The 14,873-nt window shown below is 42.2% G+C and overlaps 2 protein-coding genes across 4 annotated transcripts in view; both read right to left on the bottom strand.

Moving 5' to 3' along the window:
- The window catches only part of dusp8a (dual specificity phosphatase 8a), a 42,950-nt gene extending 41,106 nt beyond the window's left edge, over window positions 1-1,844 (bottom strand). The window contains exon 1 of one of the 3 annotated variants that reach the window (XM_079568138.1): window positions 1,574-1,844. The gene's annotated coding sequence lies outside the window, so the exon portion shown is untranslated. Of the gene's footprint in view, window positions 1-297; window positions 323-1,281; window positions 1,430-1,573 lie in introns of those variants that run through there. The other 2 variants (XM_079568137.1, XM_079568140.1) reach the window with 2 other exon arrangements.
- Window positions 1,845-2,662: 818 nt separating this feature from the next.
- Window positions 2,663-13,853, bottom strand: LOC306971188 (tyrosine-protein phosphatase non-receptor type 5-like). Its single transcript, XM_079567364.1, has 14 exons — window positions 13,517-13,853; window positions 10,864-10,962; window positions 9,693-9,957; window positions 9,396-9,518; window positions 8,517-8,612; window positions 7,722-7,969; window positions 6,987-7,179; window positions 6,497-6,581; window positions 6,318-6,397; window positions 6,110-6,247; window positions 5,914-6,024; window positions 5,519-5,679; window positions 5,205-5,318; window positions 2,663-4,773 (listed from the first exon to the last, which is right to left on the bottom strand). Exons 3-14 carry the CDS (start codon window positions 9,948-9,950, stop codon window positions 4,680-4,682), a joined length of 1,701 nt encoding a protein of 566 aa, XP_079423490.1. The 5' UTR covers window positions 9,951-9,957; window positions 10,864-10,962; window positions 13,517-13,853; the 3' UTR covers window positions 2,663-4,679.
- Window positions 13,854-14,873: the final 1,020 nt, after the last annotated feature.

Genomic DNA, 14,873 nt, shown 5'->3' with positions numbered 1-14,873 from the left:
TGTCATAAGCCAAGTTGGGAAAGACACTTTATCTCCGCAAAAAAGAAAAGCCTGAGCTACGCATGATAGGCCGTCCCATTGAAAAAAAAACATCCACAGCCAAGGCAAACACAAAAGAGCAACTACGGGCCAACCACAGCTGATGTAATGCCATCCAGGTTATTCATTAACTGCTGTATAACGTCACCTGCGGCCGCCGTCTGAGGAGGTCGGTATAAAAGTGCCTTTTAGCTTCAGTACAATGACAGGCCTGGGCTTTTTTTTTGTGCTTTGTTTTGAGACAAACAGTGACATCACCGGAGCTTTCCCTGCGTCTTTCGAAATGGTGAACCTCAATTTGCATCCCCGCACACTGTGTTTGTTTATCCGGGCTGCATGTGTCAGATTTGTGAGAGCAGAAAAAGGCTAAAGTTGGCACTGTCTGGACAAAAAACAACAACAAAAACAACAACAACCAAACAATAATAAATAGATCACTGTGATATATTATGTGGCTTCATTCTTCTGCATTAGACTGTCATAGGCTACGGTGTTTTCATTTTATATAATAGACTACTAGCAATTTATTTTATATAGCAATGGACTTTGGGGTCTATGCTTCCATTTGCTTTCATCACTGTCTTATTTTGGTGTCCAGACTGCTTGGTTGAGGTTGCATACAACATTGTTTCTTGTTTAATCTTGTACGCACGCCTATAAAATAGCTTCAGACAGGCTTTTATCTAAGGGATGCATCTTAGCCATGTAATCAACACTAGCAGGTACTGTATTAAGTCTTCTGAAGTTTTAATCAATAGCTGGAAACTCCGGGGTCATATATCAAAATGGGAATACCCAGCCAGTGCTCAGACTTACAACTGCACCTGTCTGGGCTGAACCGACGGCTCATACGCAATAGGTGAAAATCCTCGGCGGTGCTTTGTGTCTATGAAGCGGTGATAAACGCGGAGGCCTGTTTTGACAAGGTCCAATAACAATAATGGAGCGTGCGCCGTCGTAAGCTGCTGCCGGGATAACGCAAACCGACGCAGATTAAAAGACAAAAACGCGTAATTATTGCGTAAAGTGCTGCATGTGAGAGTCAAAAAAACAAAACAAAACAATGATACAAAAGGGGGGGAAAGAGTGGGAACCTTGCCCGTGTGTTGTTGTGACGCGTGTTTGTGTCCGCATGTGAAAAACGAAGCCCTCCATTGATCGGACAGCGAGTGATAATAAATAGCCGCAACGGGAGGAACCGAAATAGAAACCCCCGGCGCAGTACGTACATAATCCACTCACCTTGACCCAAATCCGCACGCGCCAAACTCCACGAATGCGTCTCCTTTTTGATATTAAATAATTGTCGCTTTTAGCTCGGGTGGGTTAAATTCCCATTCTGAGAGACGGGCGCACACGCACGGAGGAGGGGGGGGGGGAGTGCGCGCCGCGCTGACGGACTGCAGCAGCGCGAGGAGGGGCGAGAGCACACTGCTACACACACACATGCTAGGCTAGCTCTGAGATAGCCACGCACTTCGCACTACAAGCAATAACACGACGGAAAGTGATGCGTTTATGGTTTAGTGCTCACCGTAGGCTCCGGGCGGGGGGTCTTGTCGCTCAACTTGCTCACATTTGCGCAGCGTCAGAGGCGCGATGGAGGCGTCCCCCGCGTGTTTACCTGCCTGACCAACAAGGGGGGGACAGTACAGCTGACAGCGTGTGACAGCGCCAGGAAAAAAACACAGACAGGAGAGCGCGGTTTATAACGCTGCCTCAGTAACAGTCAAACGCGTAGATGCGACTGGAAATATTGAATTATCGTAAGCATTTTTGCGCTAACCCGTATCTTGAATTGATATTACACACGGGATAAAGACGGGGCCAGCCTATAGAAGGTGCACTTTAGCACTTTCATGAACTAAAGCGGTGAGGTCATGGTTCAGAGCAGGGGGGGGGGAGAAAGAAAATACCAGGTTGACGTCACCGGCAGCCAATCAGCGGAGACGGCTCAGGGCTCGAGGCACGTCACCGCTGTGATCTGTGGATTTAAGAAGCGGGCTGCAGTTAAAGGGGACACGCTACGCTTTGTTTATGAATTGCGCATACGAGAACAAAAACGTAGCTGATAATAAATGTATGGAATTTATATTAAAACGCAGTATCAACCAGATCTCAGTTGGAAAAGACAATTATCTGAAGAACTACAAGACACCCCCCATGTTACACTCTATATGGGGATACAAAACCTTGTATGAACCATGAAATGTTTATAGCTTCCCCATAATGGCTTTTTATGGATGTTTTTTTTTTTCAATCGATATAAATTCTTCTTTAAAAAAAAAAAGATCATTTGATATATATATATATTTTTTTAAAGATAATGAATTGACTGTAATGCTTCAGTCCGACTTCAGTTTCCTCAATGGGACTCTACTCTTGGAAAGGAAGGTGACATTTTGTTATGTATACTGACATCTAGTGGTAAACCGTTGAACTGCACGCGTAATAGTCCCACATGAAGGTCCATCTCTATTGAATTAGCTAACTTTGTGAATAGGCTACACTAAAAGTGATTGTTCAAACTATTGTCTTCCTTGGTCAATATAGGTTTAAATCAGTAGTATTTTCAAAGGCCTGTCCATAACATGTATAATAACACAATCAACCCAAATTCATGAAAATCTATTTTTATTTGGATGCAAAACTCACAACTCAAAGCAATACTGGAGCAGAGAAGAGAAATACTGATTTGCTGGTCGAGTATGTCCAAGATTTTGCTCATCTCATTATCCCCATTTTTGGTTATCACATGAAAACCAAAGAGCATTAATAACAAGCAATGAAAATACAACATTACCAGAGGTTTAAAAAATATCCTTCCTACCATTGGCTGTTGGATTTGACAGTTATTTAGAACAAGCATTAATGTGCCATTCACATTGTTTCCTCCTCTGACGATGTCCGAGATGTCTGATATAATGCATGTCATCACATAAAAGTTGATTTTGTTACATAGAAAAACGTTACTTTTATAGCTGCCTAACACTTAGCATTTATTTCTCATGTTGAGACTAGCCACAGATGGAATTGAGGACTGTGTAAAAACTCAGTCTGAGGTAAAATTTCCAATAAAACAATAAGATGTACACACATAGCAAAGCATATTAAAGCAAAGCCTAAAGGCAGAACAAAGTATTACTGAGGACTTAACCAATTCTTCTGCACTCTAAAGTCACTTTCGCTGTTGTCACATTTTGCTCTGACAAATCTGGCAATTGAAACCAATGAATTGATCCACAGTATGAGCTACATTCCATCATGGTGTAAACAGAAATATACACAAGGCATCTACTCAAAAGGATTGTATCAAAATGTTCTAAAAATATCTCTGGTCGGTTTCACAAAAGCAAACTGTATCAAAAGCATTGGCCGAGAGCAAGCAATATAATAGGCTTAAATCTTTTTACACAACAAAAAGCAGGACAACCAATCACGTCGCTTGATTGTGGACCTGTAAAGTCCCATACAGCACATGCAGTTCATTTAACTTTACACAATTAAAACACAATACAGAAAAGAGAAGTTTTACAGCTTAACTTCAGATAGAGAACCTTGATTGGTCTGTAATTGTGCTTAATACAGATTAGGCTTGGTCTGTCTATACAACAATCATGGGTTACGTCACAAATGTGCAGTTCTCAAGCTACTGAAGGCAGAGGCATCCCAAAATCCGTGTTACTGACAGTGCCGCTGTTTAAGAATAGTGTAAACAAATGTGAACCATTCTGTAACGTTTGCCAGTAGTGTGCATTTGCCACCTTCAGAATTGTACTCACAACATTGTTATTTCTGATGGAGATATTGAACAGTATTTATGGCGTATCTTCTCAGCCCCACGAGCTTTGAAATGCCTCTGCACGTGTATGTCTCGATGGCCCTTATTGTGGATACTACACTGTGTGAGATGTGGGTTGGTATAAACAAGCAACATAGTACAGCTGTAGTACTGTAGTTTGGACAGTAATTGGTACGAAATCATTATTGACCTAATTGTTGTACATTCCTATGTTCATAACATTGCACATGCCTTTAATGAACACGTAGCACCATGCAACTTGAGAATGAGATGTCTCCTGAATGTTGATGAATAAAGTTTCAAAACAACAAATGATGTAGATCTAATATTAGGCTGGTATTTGAAACGTTTGATTGGATTTGATTTTGCTGGCATGTGACCACCCCATACATCAAACTCTTAACCTCAGTTGAGAACGAAAACACTGAAATTATTATGCATCTTTTGGCCTTAATGGTCCTAATTAAATAGTTGAATAACATTCTAAGAATAAAACAGAGATCAATACTTCATAATTCTGACACAATTGACTTTACAATATACTATGTCCATGTCAATTACAGGATCTCAGTCGAGTACAGCTCAAAAACACTTAGTGGCAGCTTGGGGCAATCTTAATCTCACTTTCAGTGAATCATATGCACAAAACATAATAATAACAATAAGCACAAATGTTGAGAACTGCTCAGTCAGGATGACTGAGTATGACTGAATGAATAAATGGGTTTTCCGTGTTAAAGGGTGGCTGTGATGACATAGTTACAGTGGTGCATACCACCAGAGGTGGCACAGTGTACAGTGGCGTGTCTCAGTCTGGGGCATTCACATGGGGAGAGGGTCACTCTTCAGCGGTGTGGGACAGCTGCTTCTCATACAGGCTCAGGACATGATGCACAAACTGGTACTGCTCGCCTGTCTGTATCATCCCTCCCCTAACACAGAGAGAACACAAATATCAAACTGATTCTCAGTAACAGATTCTCAGATTCTCAGACCAATAATGACAGAGTAAGTAGTTTGGTGTTGTCCTGTCAATTTGTACACGTATAACAATAATAGTAGTTTCATAGTTTCATAGTTTTCATAATTAGTGACATTTCATTTAGTGCAGAGCTATGGTTCTCTGAAAAGAAATCAAGTTTGCTCTGAGTCACTCCTTTCCAACCAACCATAGCTAATCAACATTATATGGTCGGTTAGCGGTCAAAGGACAGAGAAGTCAGCTGCCCGGACAAACTTCCTGATCTTATTTACACACTTAAACACCAAACTGGTTGACTTTGGTATTTTGGCCTCTCCGTCTGCAACATTTTATCACTGGAAAAATAAACCTGGGTACAGCCTTTGCGTAAGAACATGTTACCTGTCCAGACGGAGCTGGCAGGTGGTTTTCAGGATGTCGACCACACCCTCAGTCCTCAGCTGCTTGCACAGGATGGAGGTGGCGATGAAGCAGCCTGTTCGACCGATTCCAGCACTGCGGACAAAGCACCGGGGCAAAGCAATAGATGAACACTCATTACTGAATAATCAACATAAATTTGATTAAAAGCATGAACTCCATGGGGAAATCAGTTTGTCTAGGTTTATTTATTAAGATTTAATCACACAGCATTGTGTAGACAATGATTGGTTGCAACTATATATAAATCATTTATTTAATGGTGCAAACTTAACCTGCAGTGCACAATTGTAGGGCCGCTGGAAGGTGGGGCTTCTTCTCTAGCTCGTTCCACTTCCTGCACCAGTTCTAGAAGAGGCGGGGCTTTGTCTGGTGTCTTTTGATCTGGCCATGAGGTGTACCAGTACTGACGCAGACTACGCTCCTCCCCTTCGTACTGCAACATGCATCAACACACAAGCTGAAACCAGCCTTTGTATGAGACAGTGCACAACACTTTTTACACCATCGCCATTTCATTTTTGGAATGAACATTGTGTGTTTTGCTGACTTTGGATGCATTGTAATAGACCAAAATGTAGTTGACTTAACAGCAGCATGCTTATCTGAGTGCTTGTTGAACTGCCCTGAGCTAGTGTCACATTAACATGTGCCCTCAGCATCAGTTCACCTTCAGAGTAAACACCCTCAGACTGTAATCGTCCTCCTGTGTCACTGAGACAACCGTAATCTCTATGTCCTCATGGGTCACGCTGTCCTCGGGCCAGTACTCTGCACATTTCTGAAAGACACATCGTGCAAACTCATCATGTGCCGTTTTAAAGGCAGTAATTTCACAGCTTTTTGCTTTTCATGCTTTCACAAACCTCATTCTTCTCTTCCAGGTTAGTTATCATTACGATGATTGGACATCTCTCCTGCCACACCATCCTCCAGAAGTCGCCCACTGTGTTCACAGTAGGTCCCTGTGTGGCTATGTATGCCTGTTCCTCCCCGTCATAACCCTGCAAAACAAAACACTGACAGGTCTGCCAGAAAATACATAAAAGAATCTTAAGAGGGGTTGAATTGTACCTTTAAATAATTGGCATTGATGTAGGTACTGAGGAAGTCTTCTTCATCGTCTGACTTAAGGATCACCCTGCTGTGTGTGTCTGCAAGTCAAGTATAAATAAGCACCCCAAAAAATAACATGGCATTATTGGAATATTGTTAGATTAAAAGAAAGAAAAGCTCTTTGCTGTGCAGCTCACTTGGTAAGATTGTTTTGTAGCGGTTCTTTCTCACCAGCCCAGGGTAACTGTACTCTTTAGGGTCCACAAAGTTCATGGGTGTTTCCTGTAGATGGGCATAAAGAACAGTACAATGTGACAGCGTTACAAGTGGATCAACACAACACACCATATATATCTATATTGAAAAAAAAAAAGTTTTATATTCTTTAATATCCAAAGTGACGACAATTTGAATAGTTGTTTGATTGCACATGTATCTGCCAGGACGGCGTTGCAATCCTTCATGGGTTTTCATTATGCAAATATGCTTATATGTATTCTCCTTCACCCACTTACCGGCAATGGAAAAGCTCACGGGTGTGCGAAGAGCTCCACTGGGTGTTGTGTGTGGGAGTGTGCATTCTGTTTGTGTCTAGGTGTGTACGTCCATATCTTTCCCGGTGAGTCTCACTTGTGCTATCTGTTAATCTAAGGAGCGTAGGCGTGTAGCCGCGGATGCTGCTCTCACATAAAACTCAGCCTGTAGGGCCTGGTCGTCCATGGCGCGGATGTGTAGCATGGCAGGGGTCAGGACGTGTGTTCCCTGTCGGAGGTACTCCTGGGCTGACTGGTCTCTGGGGGAGAGCTGTGCCCCGTAGCCATAGGGCTCTGTGCAGCCTGGTGTGCACATGTCCAGGGTCAGCGAGACATTCGAGCCCCTCCTGTTGCACACAGAAGGTCAAGAATGAAAGTAAAACACATTCATGTTCATCTATGATGGAATTACATGGTTATTTCATAGCTCTTGAATACAATATGCATACTGTAGAGCTGCTTATCAAATAGGAATGGAATCATGATTAAATCTATGGCCAGTCTTAAAAATAGGAGCAATTATGCTTTTTAATTGGTAAAGGTATTGGAGTGGGGTTTATTTTGAAATGTCTAAAAAACAATATCAGTAAGACAATGTTTTACTATTGAAATAAAAAGAAGAAAAGAAGAAAGTAAAAACATTGGGTGAGACTTAACTTTAAAGCACAATAATAACACATAACATAAGAGTGTAATAATAATACTTATGGGAACAGGAAAACATGCCCACATAATATCATGGTAATATTAATCAGCTTTACCCATGACCTAACCTTAGCCCAGAAATGTGGTCTCCATTGTCTCTAATACCACGCTCTTTTCATCAGATAGCGTTGTTATTACTGTGCAAAAAAACACAAAAAAACACAAAAAAATGCTTGCTACGCACCGCTCCTGTAGCCCAACAGGAGTGACAGTGAGCGTGGCAGAGTCCGCCTCTGTCCTGGAGTCGTTGCCGATTTCAAACACCGGAGTCTGTGGCACCGGGTCCAGGTCCAGCAGGTCCTCCTGAGCATCGGTCCACTCCGACAGAGTGAAGGACGGCTGCCGGCTCACGGACTGACGCCGATCTCCCAGTTCCTTTGGTACTGTCCCCGAACCAGCGCCACTCTGCCATTTAGACACCGTGTGGATGACCTTTCCGCAAAACAGTCAATATAGAAAATACAATTCAATGTTTGTTCATGCTTCTAAAAATAAAAATGAACATGGGCGATAAGCACTTGATTTCTACTTTTGTATATACGGTATATTATTTCACAAAATATTAAAGCCCTGCACCTGATAGTTCCTAATTTTACATTCCACTTTTTAACAGGAATAAGTTATAAGCAAGTTTCAGGAAACAAAGAGTTGATTTACAAACATGGCGTGGCCAACAAAAACTATGCTCTTTCCAGACTCATAAAAATGCTTTATGGTCTTTTTCCCACGAATAAATCAATGTAATTTCACTACTGGAACAAACAAAATCCAGTACAAGGCCTTTAGCTCACATTCTCTTACTTCCTCTTACTGAATAATTTATATGACGATGATGATCTGCCTCGTGAACAGTTGTAAGAACAGGAAGTATTTCCATTTTAAATAAAATATTGATGCATTCTTCCACATCCAGAAGTGAGCTACACTCGTTTCAGTTGGTTTGTGTTGTAAAACAGATACAGTAAAGTTACTGTCTTACCATGATAACACAAATAGCAACACCGATGCCTGCAGTGCCATTAACAATCCATTTGTGCTCTTTTGTATTGGCAATCTCCTTCATCAACACTGCGGACTTGAGGGGACACAAACAAAGCAGCTGTTAAAGGTTCTAATGTCTATCAGCTATGGGGCAGGCAAAGTCCCATTACAAGTTTCAAGCTTTGGGGCAGTTTACTCTCTTAACATATAAACATTTACTTGGAAATGATTATTATGGTATTTTTTTCTTTTCAGTAAAGGGTTTAATTATTACAATGATTAACATCAACAAGTGCACCTACAAACACAACATTTTCTGGTCTTGTAATTGACAAAACTTAAAGGTTTTTGTCTTCAGAAGGATTCATAAATATATATTATACATTTATATTTCCAAGAGACAATTTCCTTAAATTTTTTTCAATGTGTCAACAAAATAAGTTATTCTATTCATATCAATAATATAGGCAATTTTGGCACAACATGGCAGATTTATGCATAAAATGACATTTATGTTCGTAATGTACAGCACAAATAAAAAATTAAAAAAGTATTCCTTTATAGTTGTGGCTATTTTAGACAATACATTTGCTTGGCCATTATTTGTTTCCCTGTTTTAATGTTGCGGCCCTGTTGTGATATTGGGCTGCGCAAAACAACTTAATTCGCTTTGTGTTATAGTTCGGGATCAGATCTATAGAACATTAACTGCCAAATGTGCCAGGTTTGTTTTGAGCAGCCAGAAACCATTCACAGAGTTGTAGGAGCTACTGTCCAATGTTTTATTATAATGGAATATGCTACTCATTTTCTTAGGAGCTAAACCCAATATAGTTTGACAACACAATCCAAAGATCTATTATCTAGTAATACTTACATCCACTCCAAAGATTGGATGGTAAGGGAGGATGAAGCTAAGGTAGAAGTCTATTACTTGCAGTGCTTTATAGATTGAGTAAAATGGCCCATTTCCTTCCATGACAAAGAACGCCCAGTAGCCCTGAAAAGACAAAGTGAAGACAGTGTTTGCATGCTCTTTTAAGCCTGAGTAATCAGACACCAGCTCTGCTCATTCTTACATGGAAAATGGTTCTCACACACAAGAAATTCCAACAGATGAGTGCTACTGTGAAATGTACTCTTATTAACTAAGCACAGTGTTTAGGAGACATACCGTGACCTGGGACACAGCGAAGAGTGCCACCCAGCAGTGGAGCTGAAGGACCAGAGCACAGACTTTGTGTAGAAACAGCTCTTCTCCCTGCGAGCTTGGAGCATCTTTGCATTTGGTTGACTCATCTTTACTTGAGATTCCATCCAGTGTTTTCTCGATCTTTGTGGGTTCATCCAGCCACACAGGATCCTCATCCGGCCTCAGGAAGATGGAGTCTTCAGTGGGCGAACGTGTGGAACTGCTCAGCTTACGCGTCATGCTCCCCCTGATAAATAAAGCATTTTATACTGTCTACAACAACCCTATACGTATACGCTTACTGTATCTACTAATAACCACTGATGAGATGATATGAGTAACCCTGACAATCATCATATGAAGAGAAAAGTATATTATAGCTCCCTCATAAAATGCTCAATGTGCCTTGTGTGGCAATTTTATCTGTTTCTTTGATTCAAAACTTCAAAAGACATCGAACGAAAGGCTTTCCTCTGTGAGTGAAATACCTCTACAATTAGATCAGGCAGTTTTCCCAGTCACTCTGTTACATTGTATGTGCGGATCAAGCTTTGAATGACGAACTAATGAATTTGCACCCGGTTGATGGGAAGGCGAGCCTGGTTGGTTACTTAAACATATGTATGTTTAAGTAAGCGTGCCTATATGACATGTTGTCCGCTGGCCTTTTCAGACGTATAGCTAAGAGGCTTGGAGTGGCTGTCATATCCGGACCCTCTTGTCTTTGTCAGATTGGGTCCAATGTGTGAATGTGTGAGTGAGGGAGGGAGACTGGGCGCGAGAGCCTCTATTGTGGAGAGATGAGTCAGGGGTAGCGTGTTTACAGCCCTGTCCGTCGCCTAGGTAACAGAGTGGCTCTCATCCGTCCTGAGTATTATCGTCCAATGGCAGCGCACGTACATACACACTCTCAGGGAGTTAGTAGTGTATTCAAAGCTCCTTTTCCATCCTGCGCTTTTGTCCTTCAGCCATTAATAAAGATGTTTTGTGCATGGGCTGATTACTGCCACATGGTGCACGAGGATGTGTGAATGCGGAGGAAGGTGTTGTTCCATCACTAGGGTTTCAACGTGTTTTCATCAATGGAAAGGCTTTAAAAATGTACAAAATGCACAGTTAAGTGTGAGTTGATCAGAGAAATCACTTGACTCACCTATGTAGACTACAGGGTGAGCAGGGGTTGATCACATGATCAGGTGAAGTTCAGAGATCTGATGCTAATGCCTGCTGTCTATCATTGTGCTGCAAAGACCTGAAAGGAAAAAACAGATAAGACAATGTTTGGAGAAGTAACTTTCCAGAAGATGAACACGCATGTAATATTTTTAATCAAAGTCAAAGTAATTTTTGTGAAATACTACACCATGTTAATGCATTACAGTACTGTAAAATAAGTGACAAAGGTTTGTAGTTTACCATTAATGAACACACCGCATTGTAGCCATGGGCTAATTTGTATCCGTTGCCAAACACCCACACTCTCAAATATCCTGGTCTATTGTACATGTTTTTAGTGGCAGGGGAAACCGGAGTACCCGGAGGAAAAATATACGCAGACACGGGGTGAGTCCTAACAGGTCCTAACAGGAAGGCCCCGTCCAGGTCGGAATCGAACCTGGGACCTTCTTCCTGTGAGGCACGAGCACTAACCGATGCACCACTGTGCCACCTCGAGTGAGAACCACGTGTTAAAGTTAAAGAGGTGCCATGAACTGTACCTTTCATATTTTCCCCCATACAATGGAAATAGATATCACACTGAGTCCACTATGTGATTCACATTCACAGGTAGTCAAAGCCCATTCCCACATTATGACCATAGTCGATGTGACCTGTGACTCAAACTCGACTGGTCACACAGCGACAGGGCTAGTAATCCATTTCATCTAAAGATGGAGCAGAGTAGCGCCCTTGTCAGTTCCCAGCTGTGCTTTCATGAGCGGAGGATGGTGACACAGTAAACTGTCATGACTTCTTCGGCTTGTCTTTCTTCCTCAGTTTATGTCTAGCCCTATTTCCCAGCCACACAGGCACGATGGGAGGCACACGCCGCCTGTAAACGCTCTCACAACAGAGGGCTCCGATCAGTATGCATGAAGCCTCTGTCCCAGCCTCTCCCGTCAGCCTGCATAAGCCTGTAAAAGGAACAGGAGCATCTCAGAAGGGCAGGTGTTGAACAGAAGAGGTCCATGGTCCTTTACCTTCTCTGGCTGAAGGTGGCTTTCTTGACGCTAGTTACCCAGCATGCATCCATGGTAACATATACACATACAATGTGTCCACATACACTCTTCCCCATAAGATCAAAATGCAGCATGTCTCCTCTTTAAAAACCCTAAAAGACAGATGAATGAGTGGATGGATGGAAAAAGCGGTGTTTCTGTGTAAAGGTTGTCTGAAGCAATGACGCAGTGAGGTTGGCGTTTTGGTAACTGTGGCAACCAGAATACTGTACACAGACCGACACCATGGCTCACAGCATGAAAAATAATAAAGCAGGCAAACGCACAAGCACTCAGGGTGAGCGCGGAGGTAATGGATCATGCTGCTCTGAGATGTTTGCCTACATGTGCTTATTCTGTAAATACCTCTCTTTCACACATGACATGGCTGGTTCTCTCTGGTCAAAATGTCTGCTGCACCTACTAAAAACAAAGATAAAACATATACATACATTCCTCTTCTCAACTGCCTTGTGGTTGCAATAATACTGGGGAATATGGAGCGTAGATAAACATAACAGGCCACTGTCTTTGGACCCTTACAAACACCACCCCCTCAGTCCTCAAATAGAGCATGTGCCTAGTATTTTCATTGATTGCCTGCCATCCAGAAGCAGGTCCCAGCTCTCCATACAATAAAGACATGGGTCCGGCACACTGCCCCTCTCCACTTGCAGATGTTTATTGCCCTCTCCAGTATTACGGGACAAATAGAATTACATTTCTCCAAAGTGCAGTCCATAGCTCAAAGCGCCTGAATCGCAAAGAGACAAGGTAAGCGGAAGCTCTTGTTAGAAGTGATGATGGGGCGGTAACATGAGATAGTGTCACAAGGGGCTGAGGCTTGCCTGTTAACCTCATCCATACGCACACTTAATCTTGGGATGACCTTATGATTCAAAACGCGGTGTACTTGCACACATCTTCCTGAATATCTCCAAGACAGATAATCAATCACTGCTATTGTTTACATACTTTCCAACAACACCTCATGCAGCAACCTCCGGGTCAATTCAAAGCTAATTTCGGAGCGCAATGTAAACCTAATGGCGAAGCTGTATGTCATATGATGAATAATTTAAACGCGCTGCATAGGGAAACAATGTATAAACAAATATAAAGGTAGATACGTGGTCAGTAAAAGATGCATACAGTATATATAGAGTTATGGCTAGAAAGCACTGTATGGGAAACAGAGGAAGACCAGTGCTAGAATGACAGTCATTTCACAAGCTGGCAGTCATTCATACAAAAAGACAAAACACCATTCATATCACGTACAGGGCTACGGTGAGCTAGAGCGACCACACATTGCAGAGCGGCTTGGATTAGCAATGAATCATCCAGGGAGGTGGACTGTTGCATCTCTCTCCGGTAACTCCCACACTGTCACATACGAACGGTACAAGAAGGCACAGCGGAGATTTTTCAAAGGAGCAACATGTTGTCTGGCAGAAAATAACGAATAGGCGAGCTTTCGGACTAGACAGTTGCAGTATCTTAGGCTGGCGGAATTGGTATTCAACTCTTGTCGCACGAGAGAGGGAAAGAAGGGGGAAGCAGTGACCGTCAGAGTCCTCTTACCTGGTCCGTTCTCCCTCTGAATAAAAACGGCAAACAGCTACCAGCACCAATCCCGTTTAGAGCTCCTCTGTCTGGAAGCGTATTCATGTGAGACAGACTGGAGATGGAGCAGAATGAGGAGGAGGGGGGTGGATGGGGAAGGGTAAGTGAAAGGAGGGGTACGGAGGTTGGTAAATAAGAGAGAAAACAGGAATGTGGTGTGTGTGCGCGAGAAGAGGAGGAGGAAGAAAAAGTCCAAAGGGTCTTTTTTCTTTTGTTTGTGTCCTGGAGGAGAGAGAGTGGAGATCCACAGGCGGCAGCTTCGTCAGAAGGTATATGCAGCAAGCAAGAGGCTGTGCGGTAGCCTTGGCAACAGAGCCTGGACGAGGGAGAGAGGGGGAGAGAGAGGACGCACTGGTTACACAGGGAGGACATACAACTACATGATGAAGATGTATGACCATGTGTATGAGGGCTACAACATATGAATCACACACTGAAGGAGTTTCTATGGTTTCCAACTGAGAACGCTAAAAACAATAGCAATGTGAAGGACATGTAAACATACCTGTTGGTACATATAAACTAAAAAGAGGCAATAAATGATTGCTGCCCTGACGTGCAGTGGTATTTGCAAAACGTGCACCTATGAATATGTGAGTAAAAATAGCACCAAATAAACATAACCTATTTTTGCTGGAACTCCACCATATATATATATATATATATATATATATATATATATATATATATATATATATATATATATATATATATATATATATATATATGCATCTTTGTATGTATTACTCCTGGTTGAGATCTGGTTTATGTCCATATAACATTTTTGTTGTCCTCATGTAGCCTGCAGAAATTTTAAGCAAATTTTAAATGCAAAAATGAGCCCTAACAGTTCCCAGGTTACCTTCTTGGCTGTTACCTACTCATTCTAAAATGCTGCAGCTCTTCCTGGTTTACCGTGTGGCGCCGTCTCTCCCTCCATCCTTCCTGTGTCACCATATGGTATCTTTTCTCAGTCAGCTCTTTGAAGCAGCCAGCAGGGAACAGCATCTCCTGTAATGACACATACACAATATGAGAGGATTGTTCATTATTACTAGTATCAGCATTATTTCATAGTATTAGTAACTTCATTCATTTATTTGGCTGAGGCACTTTACTTGTTAGGTCCCATTTTCCTGTATGAAACTCCATTCTCTTCAGTCTTCTGTTCCACCTTTTATTTATTGCCCACTCCTGCGAGCACTCTTCAACATCCATCTCTCCCACACAAACTTGCCAGGCTTTAGGTCCAATCAGCTAAACGAACCCTTCCCCATCGCCTCCTCCACCCCAGCCCCTCGTTTGAAATTGACCT

The sequence above is a fragment of the Gobius niger genome (genome assembly GCF_951799975.1).
Source record: "Gobius niger genome assembly, chromosome: 12".
NCBI lineage: Eukaryota > Metazoa > Chordata > Actinopteri > Gobiiformes > Gobiidae > Gobius > Gobius niger.
Note: the sequence above shows the minus strand (reverse complement) of the source record. Positions and strands in the feature narration are given on the sequence as shown.

Bases quoted from the DNA above. Each gene is read 5' to 3' on its own strand.
- LOC306971188 (XM_079567364.1), bottom strand. From the start codon at position 9,950: ATGACGCGTAAGCTGAGCAGTTCCACACGTTCGCCCACTGAAGACTCC. The intron at 6,582-6,986 runs GTGAGAGCAGCA...GCCCATCTACAG, and splicing joins CCCTACAGGCTGAGTTTTAT to GAAACACCCATGAACTTTGT. The intron at 6,248-6,317 runs GTACAATTCAAC...TTTGTTTTGCAG, and splicing joins TCAATGCCAATTATTTAAAG to GGTTATGACGGGGAGGAACA.